General features: G+C 42.8%; 1 protein-coding gene across 4 annotated transcripts in view; it reads right to left on the reverse strand.

Annotated features, from left to right (window-relative positions):
* dbn1 (drebrin 1) overlaps positions 1 to 22,240 on the reverse strand; it is a 410,797-nt gene that overhangs the window by 156,937 nt on the left and 231,620 nt on the right. Inside the window, exon 1 of one of the 4 annotated variants that reach the window (XM_083638792.1) lies at positions 33 to 60. The exons of the other annotated variants lie outside the window; for them this stretch is intronic. Coding sequence (XP_083494918.1) covers positions 33 to 58 — 26 coding nt within the window. The 5' untranslated portion in view covers positions 59 to 60. Of the gene's footprint in view, positions 1 to 32; positions 61 to 22,240 lie in introns of those variants that run through there. 4 annotated transcript variants of the gene reach the window in all.

Below are 22,240 nucleotides of genomic sequence, written 5' to 3' on the forward strand. Positions count from 1 at the left end.
AGATGAATCAGAAACCAAAATTGTTCACATACCCATTACTGCGCTGGCTACAGCACATGTTTGAGACTTCCTTGTTACGAACCAACAAGAGTTTGTTTTCATAAACAAAACAGAGAAATAGGGATTTGTGGTCAAGGATGTGAAACTAGCAAAAAACAAAAAAAAGGTTCCTGAGTTGAGGGATAACATTTCTCATGAAAGAACCATGCGTTAAAATGATTAAAGACCTCCACGCTATGAAACCAACCAGCACAAACAAAACAGAGGGGTTAAGATTCTCAAAAGATTCTCAAAAGATTCTCATGTGATATTAGCTTTGGTCCCTAAATAATAGACTTAATTTCTCATTTGGGCCCCAGGCTGCAAACATTTTAAGCATCCATGAAATGAGCCTACATTAACTCAACACCGGAGCCAAGTCTCCTCTGTAGAGCATTCTTCTTCTTCTGTGGTGTTTCATGGCAGTGGGGTCATGCCTATGTTCCCCGGGTTCTATGTTCCCTGGGTTCTATGTTCCCCGCTCCTGCTAAAAAGGGTTCTATGTTCCCCGGGTCCTATGTTCCCCGCTCCCGAAAAAGGGTCCTATGTTCCCCGGGTTCTATGTTCCCCGCTCCCGAAAAAGGGTCCTATGTTCCCCGCTCGTATGCGTGAAGTTGACGAGTGCAAACCACAATATCTCGAGGTTGTGAGACTTCATTGACAGACTGCATGAGGGAAAGCTCGAGTCTATAGGCTCAGATATATGCACACATTCAGCAGCAGGAGCAGCAACATGCTATCCATAATATTACATTTTTCAGAGAGAGAGAGAGAGAGAGATCAATATTTGCAACATTGACGCAGCACAAATCGCCTCTGCCTATATAACCCACAGACATGCACAAGTTCTGTAAAGCCATTCAAATAAATAGTTTAATTTCGCTTGATATGTAGCCTAGCCCCAGGCTATTATATTTTGGTATTCAAAGTTTCTAAGTAAGAACTGGTGAGAAACTGCCACCTATAGCTGTCGGTGGAGGTAATTTATCCGCTAAAGAAAGCCATTAAAGCAGGCCTATTTGTTTTCGTTGCCTATAAGTCCACATGCTCTATTGATGAAATAAAAAATATATAATATAAAAAAACATTGGGAAACATATCAAGCGAAATTAAACAATTTATTTGAATGGCTTTACAGAACTTGTGCATGTCTGTGGGTTATATAGGCAGAGGCGATTTGTGCTGCGTCAATGTTGCAAATATTAATCTCTCTCTCTCTCTCTCTCTCTGAAAAATTTAATATTATGGATAGCATGTTGCTGCTGCTGCCGCCGCGCAGTCACCAACTTATCATTTATTTTTACTGTCGGACTCGAATGTGTGCATCTGAGCCTATAGACTCGAGCTTTCCCTCATGCAGTCTGTCAATCATTCTGTCATGAACAAAGAGTTCTAGAACGTTTACCTGCCAGAGAGTTCTAGAATGTGCACTGCCAGAGCTCTAGGGCCGTATCTTACGGCCAGTGCAAGGGCAAGGGCAAGCGTTATCTTTGCTAATTTCTAGCAAAATCTCCCTTTTTTTCTCTCTTTTAATTAGCAATGGGTCGCTGACACATGTCCTTTGATGTACTGACCCTGTCTTAATTAAAAGAAAAAAGGAAGATTTTGAGTGCTAAAAACTAGCAAGGATAATGCTTGCCCTGGCATTGGGCTTAAGATATGGCCCCCAGAGTGTTACCAGACAGTATCAATGTATCAATGTTTAGCATTTGAGAATTCTAGAATGTTTACCTGTTCTAGAAATGTTAACCTACGAGTGTTCGAGAATATCATAGTGTTCTAGAATGGTAACCTACCAGAGTGATCTAGAATGTTAACCTACCAGAGTGATCTAGAATGTTAACCTAATAGAGTGATCTGGAATGTTAATCTACCAGAGCGTTCTAGAACAGGGGTTCCCAAACTTAAAGGATGGCTTTTCCGGTGTGAATATGAAGATCTATTAAATGTAACGCACCTATGGAGTTGGAATCCGTTTAAATTTTTTAAATCCGTGGTTCCTAGCCAGCGAAATCAAAGAAAATCCACTCTGTTGTGGTGCGGGTGCGGGGGGCAGAAATCCTCCACTTCCCACAATGCACTGGGCTCGTGGCCTTCTAAGTCCACGCCCAGCCCGCAGGCTTGGACGGTGATATGTGTGTGTGAGAGAGAGGGGGGGGGAGAGAGACAGAGTTATTAGCTACTTTTCACACCTTGGAGAGCTCTGCTGCGCTCCTCCGGAGTCCGGAGAGATATTACATTAAATTAGCCGTTGCGGGCTGCTGGGTTGGGTTGGGTTCCGAATTTTCAGATATTTTAACGGGCTGGGCGGGGCGGGCTGGCTCCAATGATGGGTTGGGTTGGGGCGGGCCTTAAAAAACCCTGACCCGCGCATCACTAGTAACTATACTGTTTTGGTACCACTGAACCCTAGTTGAGACAAACTGTGACGAGCAACAACAGAAATAAATCAATCTCTTTCTGACTGCCAGAGTGCTGCTTTAAATAAGCATTCATTGTATATCTCCATCCAGTGCTAAAGTCTTGGGCTGTTTTGGCCGTTTTACTCAGCTCTAAATATACCACCTTCAAAAGTGAAGATATACCACCTTCAAAAGTGAAGTGTTTCATTACCACATCAATCCCTGGCATCATTTTTTCAAGCACAATCACCTCTATAAGACCAGCCTATTTAGATCACACGGAGATCGCTATGAACCCACAGAACTGCAAATACGCACAAGCAATAGAAAATCAATTTTTAGAAAATGGTGGTTTCTTTATCCATCCATACTGTGGATTGAACATAATTTTTTTTGTAAGTCTTTTGGACCCTTTTGCGTGTAATTTCAAGGTTTAATCAGTTAGAATAGTGACTTAAAACAAATGTTTCACAATAAATTGATGGCTGTCTATAGTCCCCTTTTACTTGATGGCCCCAGGCAGGCAGCTCAATTTAACCCCTGGTTGTCACAAAGTCCCATGGCACACCTGGACTATTTGGGACCATTTGGGACCCACTAACCTAAGGTATCCAGTAGTACCAACCATGTCATGCTAGCTTGTCGGGAAGGGGGCTACATTTTTGACAGGAAAAGGGGGGTGGGGGGCACCAAATAAAATCTCGCCTATGGCACCAACATGTCTAGACCCGGCCCTAGGGCATTCACAGACTAGTCGACTAGTAAAATCACTAGTCGACACTGTGCTTAGTAGTCGACTAGTCTAAAAAAAAAAAAAAAAAAAAAAAAAAATCTTTAACACATTCACTGCCAGCCGTTTTTTTTTTACTGTAGGTAGCTTCTGCCAAGGTTTTTTTTTGAGGATTCTGGCTCATCTTTCAAGAGCCGAGGATTATTTTCTGCTAAGATTTTGTGAACACAAAATATCTCAAAAGAACTAATAGAATGTGTGCTTTCTCTGTCTAAAAGAGTTAGTTTGTAGAGTTAGTAGTTATGTAGGCATTAGCACTTGAATACAGCATGGTTTCAGCGTCTGAAAATTTAAGCTGAGATAAATGGCTTTTTGTGAAATTCGATAGAACAGTCACTTTAACCATTCATTTTTGGCATCAGTAAGACGTCAGACATCTAAACAATAGTTTTGAACAGTAATTTCCTCCATAACAGCAGGAAACCCCCCTCTCCTTCAAACTCCTCCCTCCGTGTGTGTTCTCCTCCTGCCTCCCTGGCTCTGCAGCGGGCGTGTCACAAGCGAGTTTCTGCTGCTGCTGCTGCTGCTGCTGCCTGTCTGCTGGCGGCCGCTCTTTGGGCGAGTCTGGATGGGCTCGCTCGTTTCTTGGGGTTTCGGTTGAGAGCTTTGATGAAGCTTTTGCGATTCTGGTCTTATTTATGCTGCGTGTTTCAAAGTGTGTTGCACCCATAATCTATTATGCAAATTTGCAATCCCCCACCGCCAGCTCCCTGCGCGAAAGCGAAAGCGTTTTCGCCAATCCATTTTCATGAGAATGGCTTCCTCACGCGGCTGTTTTTGCTTGGCTTTCTCTCGTCTGGAGAGCGCTGTCGCAACTTAGTGGGTCGGTAAAATAGATTATACACATTCAATACCTCCCATATTTTAATAGGAGATGTAAAAGGGGTTGATCGACGTCCTACCGTCAAAAAAAAAAAAAGTTTTTTGGACGAGATATCTCCTCATTGGCAGTCAACCGTTGGTTTCTGCTTGACGAGATATCTCGTCCACGGCAGTGAACGTGTTAAGAAAGAACATGAGGTATTTACACGACATACATGGACTATCATATCCCATATCCCCCACAAAGAACATCAAAACACAACAAAACAAAACAAGACTAGAACGACCGCAACGCGGACATATGCCTCCGCCATTAGTTCATTGTGGAGTCCAAATCGCCATTTGAGGCAAATTGGAAGAGATTCCGCCAAGGCGCTCCTGTGATGTTGCGTTACAGAGCTTGGAAATTGGGTGTGTGAGAGGTCACAGTGACCTTGAACTTTGACCACCAAAATGTAATCAGTTCATCCTTGAGTCCAAGTCGATGTTTGAGACAAGTTTGATTAAATTCCGTCAAGGCATTCCTGAGATATCGCGTTAACAAGCTTGAAAATGGCGTTCGAGAGCTCACCTTGACCTTTGACCACCAAAATCTAATCAGATCATCCTTGAGTGTAAGGCGATGTTTGAGGCAAATTTGATGAAACTCCGTCAAGGCATTCGTGAGATATCGCGTTAACAAGCTGGAAAATGGCATTTGAGAGGTCACAGTGACCTTGACCTTTGACCAGCAAAATGTAATCAGTTCATCCTTGAGTCCAAGTCGATGTTTGAGACAAGTTTGATTAAATTCCGTCAACGCATTCCTGAGATATCACGTTAACAAGCTTGAAAATGGCGTTTGAGAGGTCACAGTGACCTTGAGCTTTGACTTTTGACCACCAAAATGTAATCAGTTGATCCTTGAGTCTAAGTAGATGTTTGAGGCAAATTTGATGAAATTCCGTCAAGGTATTCATGAGATATGGCGTTAACAAGCTGGAAAATGGCGTTTGAGAGGTCACAGTGACCTTGACCTTTGACCACCAAAATCTAATCAGTTCATCCTTGAGTACAAGTCGATGTTTGAGACAAGTTTGATTAAATTCCGTCAAGGCATTCCTGAGATATCGCGTTAACAAGCTTGAAAATGGCGTTCGAGAGGTCACAGTGACCTTGACCTTTGACCTTTGACCACCAAAATCTAATCAGTTCATCCTTGAGTCCAAGTCGATGTTTGAGACAAGTTTGATTAAATTCCGTCAAGGCATTCCTGAGATATTGCGTTAACAAGCTTGAAAATGGCGTTCGAGAGGTCACAGTGACCTTGACCTTTGACCTTTGACCACCAAAATCTAATCAGATCATCCTTGAGTCTAAGTCGATGTTTGAGGCAAATTTGATGAAATTCCGTCCAGGCGTTCCTCAGATATCGCGTTAACAAACTTACGGACGGACGGCCGTACGTACAGTACGGACGGACAACCCGGATCCATAATGCCTCCGGCCTGGCTATCGCCGGCAGAGGCATAAAAACTGCATAAGATACACAATAATCCAAGAACAAACGAGACTATTGGACAAACAACCAAACAAAAACAATGCATTCAAAGTAAATACATAGATCTTGCCCTGTTGGCAGCTAGGAAATGCATAGCTTTAAATTGGAAAGCATCCAATCCCCCAGCTGTAGTTCACTGGTGGAATTAACTCTCAAGCTACCATACGTTGGATAACATTTACTACAAGAGCAAAGGCAGATTCTTAGACATCCCCAAAATATGGCAACCACATACAGAGTTTGACTTTAAGAACTTTTTACCCCAGTGTCATTAGGCTTATCAGGATAGGAGCTGAATGCATTGTTTTTGTTTGGTTGTTTGTCCAATAGTCTTGTTTGTTCTTGGATTATTGTGTATCTTATGCAGTTTTCTTGTTTTGTTTTGTTGTGTTTTGATGTTCTTTGTGGGGGATATGGGATATGATAGTCCATGTATGTCGTGTAAATACCTCATGTTCTTTCTTAAAGATAAAAAAAAAATATATATATATATATATATATATATATATAAAAAATAAATATATATATATATATATATATATAAATATATATATATATATATAAATATATATATATATATATATTTTTTTAAATAAAAAAAAAACAAAAAAAAACGACTAGTCGACTACCTTTAGCGACGACTAGTCGACTAGTAAAATTCACTAGTCGTGAATGCCCTAGTACCTACCAGAGAACTCTAGAGAAACTCTAGAGTTTAGATCTTTTTAGAGTTCTAGAATGTTTATCTGATGACCTCTGGACTTCTCTATCTGCTGCCAGAGTGTTCTAGAATATCTTTCAGAGTGTTCTTTCTTTGTGTATCTCTTCATGTTGGAGAGTGTTTACCTGTTACCCTGACTGACCCCAAATCAGAGTGTTTGTCCTAGAAGGACGGTCACAACATGCTCGACTCGTCTACAGCCAAAAGCCTGGCACACTGACCGAGTCAGCAACACAAGCTATTCTCTGGGCCATTAGGACACATCACACACACACACACACACACACACACATCGCACACTTGCACGCAGGCAGGGACACACACACACACACACACGCACACACACACACACACACACACACACACACACACACACACACACACACACACACGCACACACACACACACACACACACACACAACACACATTCATTGCAATCACTCCTGGGTACTTTGCACACTCACCCTAATCAGTTCTCTAGGGGGGAGGAGGGTTGCAGAGAGAGAGAGAGAGAGAGAGACTAGAGAGAGAGGAAGATACCTTTATTTAACAAGGAAGTCACATTGAGGTTGAAACCTCTTTTACAAGTGAGACCTAGCCGAGACAGGGTCAGCAACGTGAAAAAACCTAACATGACAACATCAAGTCACAGACACAGCAACAATAGATGGGACTAAAACAAAACATTAACAGGACTGCATAAATCACAACACAGCTACAATAGTTACAACGCAGCACCTAAAAGCAATGACATTATGTCACAATGTAGATAAAACAACCAAAATCACAATGGCTACAGTGAAATAAAAGGGCAGCAATATTTAATTGTGTATTTATATTAGTTGAAACAATTGCAACCAAAAGTAGCCACTTCCTTAATTCTAAGTTTAAAATCATGCAAGGAGATAAGGGTCTCGAGTTTGAGTTTGGCTTGCAGATCATTCCAGGACCAAGGACCATAGTAGACTGAACAGAACAGACTTGTTTTACCAGCCTCTGTTCTGACAGGAGGCACTTTGTGTTGAAGCCTGCGCAAAGTAAGAGATGACCATCCTACCATGCTGTACAGGGTAGGGTACAATGATGAGTCCTGAAACCACAATCAATTACATACCTCAATTCTGAATGATACAGAGGATCAAGTTTGAACAAGATGGAGGCTGAGGCACACCTGTATATATTATCGCCAAAATCAATCTGAGAAAGAAAAAGTGCAGTAACTAAGCGTTTTCTTGATACCATGGAGAAACAGGACTTAAGCCTGTACTGAAAACCTAGAGTGAATTGTAATTTCTTCACGAGGTGATCAATATGGAAATTGAAGTTTAGGCTTTTGTCCAACCAAATACCCAGGTATTTATAAGTATCAACAGATTGGATAGCGACACCGCCTAAGGTATTGATGGAGATGGTTGGAACCTTTGTTCGTGCAGAGGAGGAAAAAATCATAGTTTTAGTTGTGCTTGAGTTTAAGTTCAAATCCGACAAAGCAAGCTGCAGGGTGTTAAAATCGGACTGCAGAGAGAGAGAGAGAGAGAGCGAGAGAGAGAGAGTGAGAGAGAGAGGAGACAAAATCAGTGCACTCTCCTGGGACTCTGTGGTCAAACACTGACTCAGCAAGACTGACCGGCTGACTGACACACTTATGCAACACACTGGGTGGGGCAAAACGAGTGCATTGTTTCCAAAGTGGTATTCACTAAACAGCATCAGGGCTTTACGCCTGCTCTTAAGCTCAGTCGGGCCGGTTGCACCATCAGGGCTTATGCCTGCTCTTAACTCATTGAGTGCCAGCCACTTTTGGAGAACGGACGCTCCCAGTGCCAGAGTTTCAGAGCGTTTTCAGTGATTTCTCGAGGCCCACAGAATATTGTGTGATATTACTATGTAAACACCGAACACGCAAAAAGAACGATGAGACTCTCTTCTATCATCAGCAAAAACAGGTTTATTTATATCATTTTCCGTTCTTTATGTAATGGGGTAAAAACGTAATTATAGCTTATAGTAGTAGTATAAATAAAAGGGTGAACATGCTACTGCCCAACCAGCCTGCCCCTAGTCTTCATAACATGTTTCCATTCCCATACCCAATATATCCCCAGATTCCCCACCCTTATCCATACAACTTCTATACACACGTATATTGAAAGACCACCTCTAAAAGACAGACAAATGTCAGGAGACATTCAAAAAGAAAACGGGGGAGTGTGTAATGGGGTAAAAACGTAATTATAGCTTATAGTAGTAGTATAAATAGTAGTATAAAATGGGTTAAAAAGAGATCAAACAATGCATTGAGTATAAAGTTAATGTTATTTGCATTATTAGAATGTGAAGTTAAAAACATAAAAACAGACACCCCTTAATTTTTGTTTGTTTGATAAGCAAAGGAAATGTCATTTCATTGTCATTTCATATTACTTTCTGTGATCTAGCTTACGTAACTCATTAGGTCACTAGAGGGTAGGGATGGGCATTTCTAGCAAAAACACTATTCGAAATTCGCTGGCCAAATTCGAATTTAATTCGAAATTCGAAAATAAAAATAAAAATGTAATTTTTTTTTTTTTTTTTTTTGTGAGTGAAATGTTGCATTGTCTCCCCTGATTCTAAGTCTACGGCTTTATTAATTAATATAAAAAGCTTCTGCTGTGGATTTTTTAGCTCAAACAAGCATTGCACCACTGAAGTAAAGAACATGTTACATGACATTGACATTTTCGAAAATAAAAAACAGTTTTGACAATCATGAGTGGTTCATTAAATATTTAGTAGGCTCAGGTCTGAGTGCCAAAGGGGTGCCAAAGTCACCCCCTCTCCCTCTTCATGGGATTTCATCCGCCATTCATTTTTCCATAAACCTTGCTTAAAATGCTTATAAAAATTGTTTTACTTGCTCAAACCAAGCGATTTGACTATACTTAGAATCAGGGGAGACAATGCAACATTTCACTAAAAAATTTTTTTTTTTTTTTTTTTTTTTTCGAATTTCGAATTTCAATAATAAAAGTCGACCTTGATAATAACAACGATTATTCGAAAATTCGAAATTCGATGCCCATCCCTACTAGAGGGCGCCTAGCGCTTGAGAGGTAATCAAAACTACACGGAGACATCGCCGTAGAATAAATCCTGCGGCAAAGCTGAAACAAGCCAAACAACGTGTCTCTCTGGTTTTATAACTACAGGTGGGTTTAGATTCCTCCATAAATGTAAAGCACAACGTTATTTCGTAGCTAAGCATGTTGCTGGTCTTGGTAGTGTGTCAGTTCCAGTCGAAGTAGTGGTAGTGGGGACTGTGTTGTGTTTGTGTCTGGTCAGGAACTGAATGCTAATGTGCTAAGCTAAGCGGACCTGAGGAGTTAGTGCTGAGCTACATGCTAGATGCTGCTACAGTAGCTGTTAGGTTTCACACACCATTGCTTGAAGTGCATACTGAGACTTTGCTCATTAAAGGAGCATTCCGTACTTTTAACAAGTTACTGTGATGGATATACATTATGGGTTTAGTTGGGATGACTGCTGCACTTTTTGTATTCTTTTTCTAGAGTGTGAATGTTATTTTATATTGAATCTAATTGAAGAGTTTACTGCTAGTACTTTATTATTTTTTATATTTTATTTAAAGGGACATTTCAAAAGTTAAATAGAAACTATTACAGACATTACAGATTATAGATATAAATTTTTGATACAATGTTTATATTAATACTGAATGTATTTTCATGAGTATAAATGGTTTATTGAATGGAAAAGTGACAAGTATTCACATTGAGTGTTTTGAACTGTTATAGAGCATTCATGGTTATATCTCTGAAGTCAAAGTCTAAAGTCTGAAGTCATTTGTCAATGTCATTAGTTTAAAGTCATAATCAAGAAAATGATACTGTGAAAAAAACATTGTGTACCGTTGGTAGAATAAATCCTGCGGCAAAGCTGAAACAAGCCAAACAACGTGTCTCTCTGGTTTTATAACTACAGGACAGGATTTATCCTCACCACACCCTCCTGGCCACCCCTAGGGCCACGGGGGCAACATTTTGGGGGCTCGTCCGGGATTAGCTTCCAATGCTAATCGCCACAGCTGAACCTGATCACCAGTTCCTACACCAACGAGTGAGACGACAGACTTCAGAGATCCGGAGATGTCTGCCCTAAAAGCCCTGCGCAGAGGGATCCAGCAACAGCTCCTCCAACTGACCCGCTCAGCCAACACAGATGCCCTTCACAAGCTCGCAGCTGCCATGGAGGATGTGGCAGAAGAAGAAGTGCCCGGAGAAGATGCGACAGAGATGGAAATCTTTGGCTTCATCATGGATGCTCTGAGGAGTGACAAAGTGGCAAGTCAAGATGACGAAGGCATGAGTCGCATGCTCTCCCTCAACGACTTCATCAGGGATCTGCAACCACAACCTTCTGATGAAGAGGCGCATGTGTTGGGAGCAGGGGCTAAGTCAGTTGTAGCAGAGGATGAGTCAGTTGTTGGAGACTCTGTAGTGAATGAGGCAATAAATCTGACATCACCAAAAGCTAACCAGATAGCTGAAGTCACGGATGTGATCAAGTTGAGAGATGTTACTGCCTTACTACCACGTCGAGAGTTTAAGTTAAACTGTGGGCAGATTTCCGATGCGGATTCGGATGTAAGCTATAACACCCTGTGTAAACAGATCGACGAGGGGTTAGCTGAGAATTTTACAGATGCAGAAGTGATTCGCACTGTCATAAAGATAATTAAACCCGGTACATTTAAAGACATGCTAAGTACCAAAGATGGATTGACTGTAGCCGAGCTTAAACGGTTTCTCAGAGCACACTTAAGAGATAAAAGTAGTGCCGAATTGTTTCAGGAGCTTAGCCATGCGAAACAACAGGATAAAGAAATGCCACACCAGTTCATGTACCGTTTAATGGGGTTAAAACAGCGTGTCCTGTTCGCTTCACAGCAGAGCGAATCTGAGTTTCAGTACGACAGTAAATTAGTCCAAGGAGTGTTCCTTATCAGGGCTTAAACGAAAAGTACACTTATGTAAGGCGAGACCTTAAACCTCACATAGTCAACATGAGCATCACTGAAGATTTCATCTTAGAGATAATGACACAGTCAGTCAGTGAGGAGGTTGAGAGACAGACACGCCTTGGTCAGACTAATAAAAACAAAACTGTCACTGTTAATGCCACACAACAGGGAGGGAAACAAAAAACACCCCAGACTCCAGCTGAGACCCCAGCCAGTGCTTTGCAGACCCAAGCAGAAGTTTCAGCCAACCGTATGGCTATCCACAAACTCACAGCTCAAGTCTCAGCCCTCACGAAAAGTCTGGAAAAAGCCCTCAACCCTGCTGTAAGCGGCCCAGAGCCTGTACGACTCATCCAACCAACACATGTACAACCAACACATGTACAACCAACACTAGTGCCTAAGGGGAGATGCCAGAAATGCATAGCCAAAGGGATTGTCAGCTGCACCCACTGCTTTAAGTGTGGCCAAGAGGGTCACAGAGCTGTTGGCTGCCTACTCAAGAGCAAGCCCTCGGGAAACTGGAGGAGGCCGCTGGGGGGGGACCACCAGTGACCTCAAACGAACCAGAGTCCCCTGTCATAGTAGCATGTCTGGAAAATGAAACTCTAACCAGTAGCAAAACATCAACAAAACCTAGAGTAAGAAGAGGAAGTCGTGTGGCAAAACTGATTGGTAGGAGATGAATGCTAACATGTTATCTTAATGGTGTGAAGACTGATATGCTACTCGATAGTGGAGCACAGGTAACCATCCTTGAAAAGTCATGGATTGAAACACACCTACCACATGTGACAATTCAGTCCTTGGACAATCTCCTTCCAGATAACCCACTCCGAGTTACTGCTGCAAATGGGACTGACCTACCTTTTGAAGGGTGGGTAGAGATACTGGTCGAGATCAAAAGTGCAAAATATGGACGCTTAGCCATACAGGCAGCCATGCTTGTGAGTCAGCGCTGTGTAAGTGGCTTATTGCTTGGGTTCAACGTGATCGAGGAGATCATCTTGGAAAGTCTCGAAGACCCAGGGAGTGTCAGTTTAAGTGACTTACTAGCAGAGACAATGAAACTCAAGCCAAACACAGCTGAAACGCTCGTCTCAGTTGTCAGGGAGACTCCAACCGAGTCTTTGAGCACCAAAACGGAGTCTTTGAGCATCACCGTCAAAGTTGGAAAAAAAGGGCTCACCATTCCAAGTGGTCAAATCTGTCAAGTGAAATGTCATATCAGGTCCTGGCCAGCGGGAGGGACAATGGTATTTGAACCAGACATGTGGGGTGTTCTGCCAGAGGGACTAGACATGTTTCCTGCACTCGTGGATGTTCCCACAGGTTTCTCCAAAGCAGTGAGGATCCCAGTCCACAATCCCACAAAACATGACATTTTCCTGCCCCAAAGATCTATCTTAGGCTGTATAGAGGAAATCATGGACACTAAGCCAGTACAATTTGGTTCAAATCCCCAGCAGTCACCAAACACTGCTACCAGTGACACTCAACTGTGCTCCGCCCAAATTAGACAATCTAGTGGTGCGGATGAGATACCTGATGTTGATAGCTCAACAAAGTCACACCCAAATGAAAAATGGTACCCTCCTGTCACTTTGGAACATCTTGATGAGCAGCAACAGGAGGCTGTGCGCCAGATGTTACATGACGAGTCAGATGTTTTTGCAAGAGAGGACGGGGACATTGGCTGTATCGCCAACTTACAGCTAAAGATCAATGTTGTAGATAACAACCCCGTTCAGAAATCCTACAATTCCATACCAAAGCCCTTGTATAAGGAGGTTAAAGAGTACGTGAAAAATCTCCTGGACCGAGGTTGGATCCGTAAATCTGTCTCATCCTACTCCTCACCGGTTGTATGTGTCAGAAAGAAAGACCAGAGTTTGCGTCTGTGTGTGGATTTCAGAGGTCTCAACCAGAAAACCATCCCAGATCGTCATCCACTGCCACGAATCCAAGACTTGCTTGACAGTTTGGGGGGCAACACATGGTTCTCCATACTTGATCAAGGAAGCGCGTATCATCAAGGGTTCGTGAGCAAAGAGTCCAGACACCTGACAGCCTTCAGTACACCGTGGGGGTTATATGAATGGATACGGATTCCATTTGGATTAACCAACGCACCTGCAGCATTTCAGCGATGTATGGAGGGCGTGTTAGAAGACATCAGAGATGATTGCTGTGCACCCTACCTCGATGACGTGCTCTGTTACTCTGTCACCTTTGAAGACCACCTGAAACATCTCAGACAAGTGCTCTGTCGCATGAGAACACACGGAATAAAACTCCGTCCAGCAAAGTGCGAGTTATTCAAGAAAGAGGTTCGCTACCTTGGCCGTCTAGTGTCAGGAGAAGGGGTCAAGCTCGATCCAGAGGACTTGAAAGCCGTTGTGGCCTTGAAAGAAAGAACACCTCGCACAGTCGGAGAGCTCCACTCGCTGCTGGGGTTTCTTGGATATTACCGCTCATATATCCAAGATTTTTCCCGGCTGGCGAGGCCCTTGTTTGAGCTCCTACATAAACCTGCTGAGACTGACAAAAATAACATCAAACCTCAGACAAACAGAGGTAGAGCCAAGAAAGGAGACAGAGGACAGCTTTCGACCAAAACGCCCATCACCTGGAGAGCAGAGCACCAGAGTGTGGTGGAAAAACTGGTGGATATGCTGATTCACCCTCCCATCTTGGCCTTTCCTAATTTTGACCTCCCATTCGTGTTGCATACCGATGCGTCCAATGAGGGCCTTGGTGCCGTGTTGTACCAACGGCAAGACAACAAGCTGCGTGTGATCGCCTATGGCTCCAGAACTCTAACACCTGCCGAGCGAAATTACCATCTCCACTCCGGAAAATTAAAGTTCTTGGCACTCAAGTGGGCAATCTGTGACAAATTCCGAGACTACCTGTACTACGCACCAACCTTTACAGTGTACACGGACAACAATCCGCTAACGTATGTTCTCAGCACAGCCAGACTCAATGCTGTCGGGCACAGATGGGTCGGTGAATTGGCTGACTTTCACTTTGATATAAAGTACAGGCCCGGAAAGATGAACACAGATGCAGACACACTGTCAAGGTATCCTCTGAGTCTGCAGGAAGGAATGAGAGAGCATACTGAGTCCATGACGCCTGATGTTGTGTCTGCAGTATGGAATGGCAGCAAGGCAGCACAGGAAAATGACGTGCCTTGGGTAGCAGCATTGCAGCTCGAAAGTGGGGGTGAAGACGCTGTACCACTGAACAGTGTTTCCTGTGTCACTCCTGAAAACATTGCAACAGCTCAACAGGAGGATCCAGCTATTAAAGAGATCATATCTTTAAAACTAAGAAACTGGACTCCAAATGAACAAGACAAACGACACATGGAAAGACAGACAAGAAGACTACTCTATGAGTGGAACAAGCTGATCGTGGAGGACGGGATTCTGTATCGACAGACTGAACAACATAGACAGTTAGTCCTCCCTGAAAAACTGAAACTCAAGGTGCTGAAGACCCTGCACAATGACATGGGCCATGTAGGTGCAGATAAGGTCACCCATCTGGCCCGAGAGAGGTTCTATTGGCCCTACATGCAGGATGACATAGAGGACTATGTGACCAAAAGATGCACTTGTATCAAACAGAAACACCCAAATGTGCCACAGAGAGCCCCGATGGGACACATGACCACCAGTGCTCCATTCGAACTGCTCTGCATTGACTATCTCCATCTGGAGCAGAGCCAGGGCTATGAGTACATCTTGGTTATTGTCGACCATTTCACCCGCTTCGCTCAGGTGTATCCAACGAGGAATAAATCTGGCAAGACAGCAGCTGATAAGATATTTCAGGACTTCATTCCTCGCTTTGGATACCCTGAGAAGCTTCACCATGATCAGGGAAGGGAGTTCGAGAACAACATGTTCAGTAGACTACAACAACTTGCTGGAATCGCTCATTCTTGGACCACGCCTTATCACCCTCAAGGCAACCCCGTAGAGAGGCTGAACCGGACTCTTCTACAGATGCTTCGGACTCTAGCAGAGGATAAAAAGAGTCAGTGGAAGGATCACCTGTCTCACGTCGTGCATGCCTATAATTGCACGAGACATGATGCAACTGGCTTCTCGCCGTTTTTCCTTCTGTATGGCCGAAGTCCACGGTTACCTGTCGACCTACTGTTCCCACCCAAGAGAGAGTCTGAGACATCTGACAGACAAACATATGCACAGAAATGGGCAAGGAGAATGCGCTCTGCATACGAAATAGCTGCCAACAACAGTGAGAAGTCCTCATTAAAAGGCAAGAAACAGTACGACAGAGGTGTCAGGGGCATTGCTCTTCAGCCAGGTGACCGTGTACTGGTAAGAAATCTGTCGGAGAGAGGCGGTCCAGGGAAGTTGCGTGCCTACTGGGAGCAAGTAGTACACCGAGTTGTGGAGAGAGTTGGAGAAGGACCCGTCTACAAGGTGCAGTCCGAAAAAGGCCCCAAAACTCTGCGTGTGCTCCACAGAAATCTGCTCATGCCAGTGAATGAACTGCCCCTGGAAGAGGACCTTCCCACAGAACACTGCATAAAAGAGCCAAAGCCTAGAAAACAGAAACATACAATTCCAGAAGTCAATGATCCATCTACAGACAGCTCTGAAGAAGAGGAGTTTACATACGACCATAACTTCCAGATCCCATGCTACAGAATGGTGACAAGATCTCAACAGCCAAAACACAGCCGGAACCTGCAGAATCCTCCAACCCAGCCACGGCTCCGGGCCTCAGCCAATGAATTCTTCCCTGTCAGGATGGAAGCGGAGAACGATCAAGCGGAGAACGCTCAGGACGAGGGAGAGACTCAGAATGGAGTTCAAGAAGTGGAGGAAAACCGAGTTGAGGCGGAGGAAAACCGAGTTGAGGCAGAGGAGAGCCGAGGTGAGGCAGAAGGGCTCAGGAGATCGCAGCGGGCGGCAAGGCCTAAAGAGAGGTTTACCTACAGCACACTGGGACAACCATCATTTCAGCAATGGAATGCAGGGGTGAACATGCTACTGCCCAACCAGCCTGCCCCTAGTCTTCATAACATGTTTCCATTCCCATACCCAATATATCCCCAGATTCCCCACCCTTATCCATACAACTTCTATACACACGTATATTGAAAGACCACCTCTAAAAGACAGACAAATGTCAGGAGACATTCAAAAAGAAAACGGGGGAGTGTGTAATGGGGTAAAAACGTAATTATAGCTTATAGTAGTAGTATAAATAGTAGTATAAAATGGGTTAAAAAGAGATCAAACAATGCATTGAGTATAAAGTTAATGTTATTTGCATTATTAGAATGTGAAGTTAAAAACATAAAAACAGACACCCCTTAATTTTTGTTTGTTTGATAAGCAAAGGAAATGTCATTTCATTGTCATTTCATATTACTTTCTGTCATCTAGCTTACGTAACTCATTAGGTCACTAGAGGGCGCCTAGCGCTTGAGAGGTAATCAAAACTACACGGAGACATCGCCGTAGAATAAATCCTGCGGCAAAGCTGAAACAAGCCAAACAACGTGTCTCTCTGGTTTTATAACTACAGGTGGGTTTAGATTCCTCCATAAATGTAAAGCACAACGTTATTTCGTAGCTAAGCATGTTGCTGGTCTTGGTAGTGTGTCAGTTCCAGTCGAAGTAGTGGTAGTGGGGACTGTGTTGTGTTTGTGTCTGGTCAGGAACTGAATGCTAATGTGCTAAGCTAAGCGGACCTGAGGAGTTAGTGCTGAGCTACATGCTAGATGCTGCTACAGTAGCTGTTAGGTTTCACACACCATTGCTTGAAGTGCATACTGAGACTTTGCTCATTAAAGGAGCATTCCGTACTTTTAACAAGTTACTGTGATGGATATACATTATGGGTTTAGTTGGGATGACTGCTGCACTTTTTGTATTCTTTTTCTAGAGTGTGAATGTTATTTTATATTGAATCTAATTGAAGAGTTTACTGCTAAGTACTTTATTATTTTTGATATTTTATTTAAAGGGACATTTCAAAAGTTAAATAGAAACTATTACAGACATTACAGATTATAGATATTCATTTTTGATACAATGTTTATATTAATACTGAATGTATTTTCATGAGTATAAATGGTTTATTGAATGGAAAAGTGACAAGTATTCACATTGAGTGTTTTGAACTGTTATAGAGCATTCATGGTTATATCTCTGAAGTCAAAGTCTAAAGTCTGAAGTCATTTGTCAATGTCATTAGTTTAAAGTCATAATCAAGAAAATGATACTGTGAAAAAAACATATTGTGTACCGTTGGTAGAATAAATCCTGCGGCAAAGCTGAAACAAGCCAAACAACGTGTCTCTCTGGTTTTATAACTACAGGACAGGATTTATCCTCACTACACCCTCCTGGCCACCCCTAGGGCCACGGGGGCAACATTTAGTTATCAGCCGGAGAAGATAGCTTGATTTAACCAAAAACAGCCGTTTTTTTCTAGAAGCTGAGATAATGAGCCTTTTGTGAAATTAAACATTTCATGCACATCACTGACTGAAGCTAATATTTTCTGATGTAGTCACACCTCAAAAATAATTTCCTTCAATACAGCGAAAACCAAGGAATTTTGTTTGGCAAAACAATATTTTTTAGCTGCAACCAGCAGCGCTGGCCCCTGCGTGCACTGCTGGTTGCAGCTTCTTGCTGGTCTTGATTTACTGCTGGTGGGCATCAGATATTCTAGCTTGCGTTTGCCAATCCTGTCCTGCTGTCTGGGTCAGTGTTGTATGCTGCTCTGCGTGCCCCCCCCCCCCCCAACTGCACACTCCTCCTCCGTGTGGGAGTGTCTCTGGGGCTTTCTGCTGCGTTTGCTCTGCACTGAAAAGTCTGCTACATCCAGCTTTTTTACAGCGTTCCGCGTGTATTTGTCACCGGCTCCCATGCTTCCAGTTGAGAATAATAACAACTAATAACAAAATCATGCGGATGGGCTATCGCAGCGGACACGGAGGTGCTCAATTGTGGCAGCAGATTGGCTGCTGCAGGCACAGCTAACGTTATGCTTCATGCATATCGATGCATACGGATGCGATGCGATTTTCGTTTCCCCAACGACTTCTTCTCTGTTTTTTCCTAGCCTTTCTGTAATCTGGAGAGCACTGTCGCCACCTAATGGGTCCCTAAAATAGCTTTTACACATTCAACAGCCACCATACTTTCACAGGAGATGGATCTGGCTTTGATGCACGTCCCACCGTCAAAAAACGCAATTGACGAACATACTCGTCCTTGGCACTCTACGTTACTAAACCAATTGACGAACATACTCGTCCATGGCACTCAATGAGTTAAGCTCAGTCGGGCCGGTTGCACCATCAGGGCTTACGCCTGCTCTTAAGCTCAGTCGGTCATAACTTGACGGTCTAAGTCTGACATAACAGTTAAATAATAATAATAATAATGATTGGATTTATATAGCGCCTTTCCAAGGCTCAAAGCGCTTACACAGAATCATTATTCGTTCACACCATTCGTACCGGTGGTTCAGAAGCGTGGCAGCCACACATTGGCGCTCAACGGCCCCTCCGAACCACCATCATCATTCATGTCTACATTCATACCAATCATACCAATCATACCATTCATGTCTACATTCATACCAATCATACGAGGCAAGGAGGGTTAAGTGTCTTGCCCAAGGACACAACGACAGCAGCTGGGAGGGAGCGGGGATCGAGCCGCCAACCCTTGCGTCATTGGCCGACCCGCTCTACCTCCTGAGCTAAAGCCGCCCCGTTACGCCGGTTCCACCATCTAGGCCAGTGATCCTCGCTATTTTTTCGATGAGAGCCGCACTGGCAGGACAAAGTCAATAGGAGAGCCACTTTTACCTTTACCACTTTTAAACACCAAAAGCCACCCCAACCATGCACATCTGCCTACCATTTTCTTGTGTTTAATTGTTTTCATATATATATATATATATATATATATATATATATATATATATATATATATATATATATATATATATATTAGGGCTGTCAGCGTTAACGCGTTAATCGCGCGTTAATGCGTGCCGATCATAACGCGTTATTTTTTTTTAATCGCGTTAATCGCATGCCGCTATTTTGTCCCTTCGTCGCACCCGTACTTGTAGTCAAGCCGTTCGGTTTCCTGTCTCCTGCTTGTGCAGGAGGCATGGAAGAGAACGACAGCAATATGGTTTTAAATGGCTCGTTTTACTTTAAAAAAACTCCCCAAATGGCACAGTGGACAAGTCAAGAGCCGCAGTTTGCATCTTGTGTAAAACGGAATTAAAATATCACCGAAGTACATCGAGTTTGAGGCGAGCCATCACCTAAAAGTAGCTAGCGGCCAGATAGCAGCCAGCTAGCTAGGCTAGCTAGGCTAGCTAGGCTAGCTGGCAGCCAGCTAGGCTAGCTGGCTGCGAGACTTATCACTCATTCTTCCTTCAGAGTCTTGGATGCGCGGGTCCTCTAACCACTGGGAGGTCGGCTCCAATGGCTTCATGCGATATACACGTTATCAATACACAGTTTCCAATACCAAGCCATTATTCACATGGAAGTGCCAACGTTTTTAGCTCAGACACAGCCTTCTTTGGCTGTGTCATTTTGGGTTTTGACTGCTCCACAGCGCCGCCGCCGGAAGTATCGGTTCTAGATATATTTTGTAGACATTGTTACCTCCTGTCTACATTCCAAATCTAAAATTCAAGATCACAAAGTACATTTATTTGCATTTATTTGATTCCCAATCACGACACACTGGTAAGAATGATTAATGATTAATAATGGCATTTTAAACATGCGATACAAAGATGCGATTAATCGCGATTAACTATAGTTAATCGCACGATTAATCGCGATTAATAAAATTAATCGTTTGACAGCCCTAATATATATATACATATATATATTATATATATATATATATATATCTCAGTGTTTCCCATACATAAAGGAATTTGTGGCGGGCCGCCACAATAATATTTTGACCGCCACAATAAGATGTTGACCAAAAAAATAAAATATATATATATATTTTTTTTTACAGTGCACCTGAACGCAACATGCAAGATATCCGCTGAATAAGTGTCCAATAAATGTTCATGTCATTCTGGCCAATACTTCTGTTATAGCATTTCAGTCTGGAATATGGAATATCTTTCAATAATCTATGATTTAGCTGCTAAATTGTCAAATACCGCCATCTGCTCGCTACCCAGGCACTTATGTATGTACTTAACCCAACTAACTTAACCTAACTAACTATCCGGTGTGCACAACACTGTCAGCCTAAACTCCGGCTGACACCCCAAAAACCTACAATCCGCTACAGAAAAATGTATATTGTTTGTTTATTAACTGGCCCCTCGCCTTCTATCATTTCACGAAAGTGGCAAAGCAAGTTGAGTATCCCTGACCTATAGGGAGAAATGTAGTTTGTCATTGTAAACCCACAGCACAGTAATGATGACATGTTCTTCATAGATCTAGCCTTTTAATTTTGCTCTTAAGCTTTCTCAAAGTACACCAAATTCATGCATTTTACTTTAAAATGTTGGAAAAAATCTCGCGGGGGGGCATGCCCCCGCACCCCCCTAGGGGCTCTGTGGTCCTCCACCACAAATTCTCAAAATCCTGTGGGAAACACTGTATATATATATATATATATATATATATGAATCATTGACAGTGGTGGTGTAGTTAGGGATTGTTTGTTGTTGGTCATGATTAACGGTCCGCATCAACAGGGCTGAATCATTGACAGTGGTGGTGTAGTCAGGAATGTCATACCGAACCGACCTGGATAGCTAGGCTTAGATAGTGAGGTAATATGCAGTTGTGCGGTGGTAGCATGGAGGGGGGTGTTTCCAGGACGCTGGATTACACCGTTAAGCCTTCTTGAGGTGTCGTGGGCCTAACTTAACGAAACGTCGGTGAAGGAAGGTGCCCACTTGAAAACCCCAATGACATGCTTCATACTGCTGTTGGCTAGGGTAGGTAACTGGTGATTTGTGTCTTGTTTATTAGTTTGTTAGCCTGTTAGCTTGTTTTATTCTGGATTAGGCTTCTAAATGTGTTTTTCCTCGGATTTTGGCACAAGGGATAGTAACATCTTGTCCTGTGTATTAATTAATATATATATATATATATATATATATATATATATATATATATATATACATTTTTTTTACATACATACACACACACACACACACACACACACACACATATTCTTCTGAATTCTATGTTTGACTGTAAACACTATTTTTAATAATGAGAAAGTGTCTAATAATGTGATGGATCAATAAATAAATAAACAATAAGATGTAACAGTACATTTGGAATGGTTGCACTTTTTTAATCAAATGCTTCAATACAGAGTCAAAGCAAATAGACTACATGAAAAGCAATACAGCCACAAAGTGCTGAATAAATTATAGTCTTGAATCTGCTGCAGTTTATTGAGTTGCTTCCTGTCTGAAGGCAGGCTCTGAATGAATTAGTTTAGTACAGAGTAGTTTACGCTTTTATTTTGAAGGCGGATAGGGGAAATGCTACGTGTGAACTGATGCTGGTCTGTCAGTCTGCTAGCGAACGCGCTAGCAAAGACAAACACTACTTTCAGTCAGTCCCTGCTCTTATAGGCTGTGCTGTGTGAAGCAGACCTCTCTGGATTAGAAAAGTAGGCTAAGCAGAGAAAAAATCAGCCATCAGCCATACCGTTTTGTATGGTTTTTTGATTAAAAAGTGTTACATCTTGGTTCACGGCCGGTGTGTTCAGTTTCCCCTGTTTACACGGACGCTGAAATGAAACTCCCTCTGCAAGGCTTTGCTTCAGTCACTTTGTTGATGCAGTGTTGCCAGATATGGTGAGTTTCCAC

The sequence above is a fragment of the Poromitra crassiceps genome (assembly GCF_964638095.1).
Source record: "Poromitra crassiceps genome assembly, chromosome: 1".
Lineage (NCBI taxonomy): Eukaryota > Metazoa > Chordata > Actinopteri > Beryciformes > Melamphaidae > Poromitra > Poromitra crassiceps.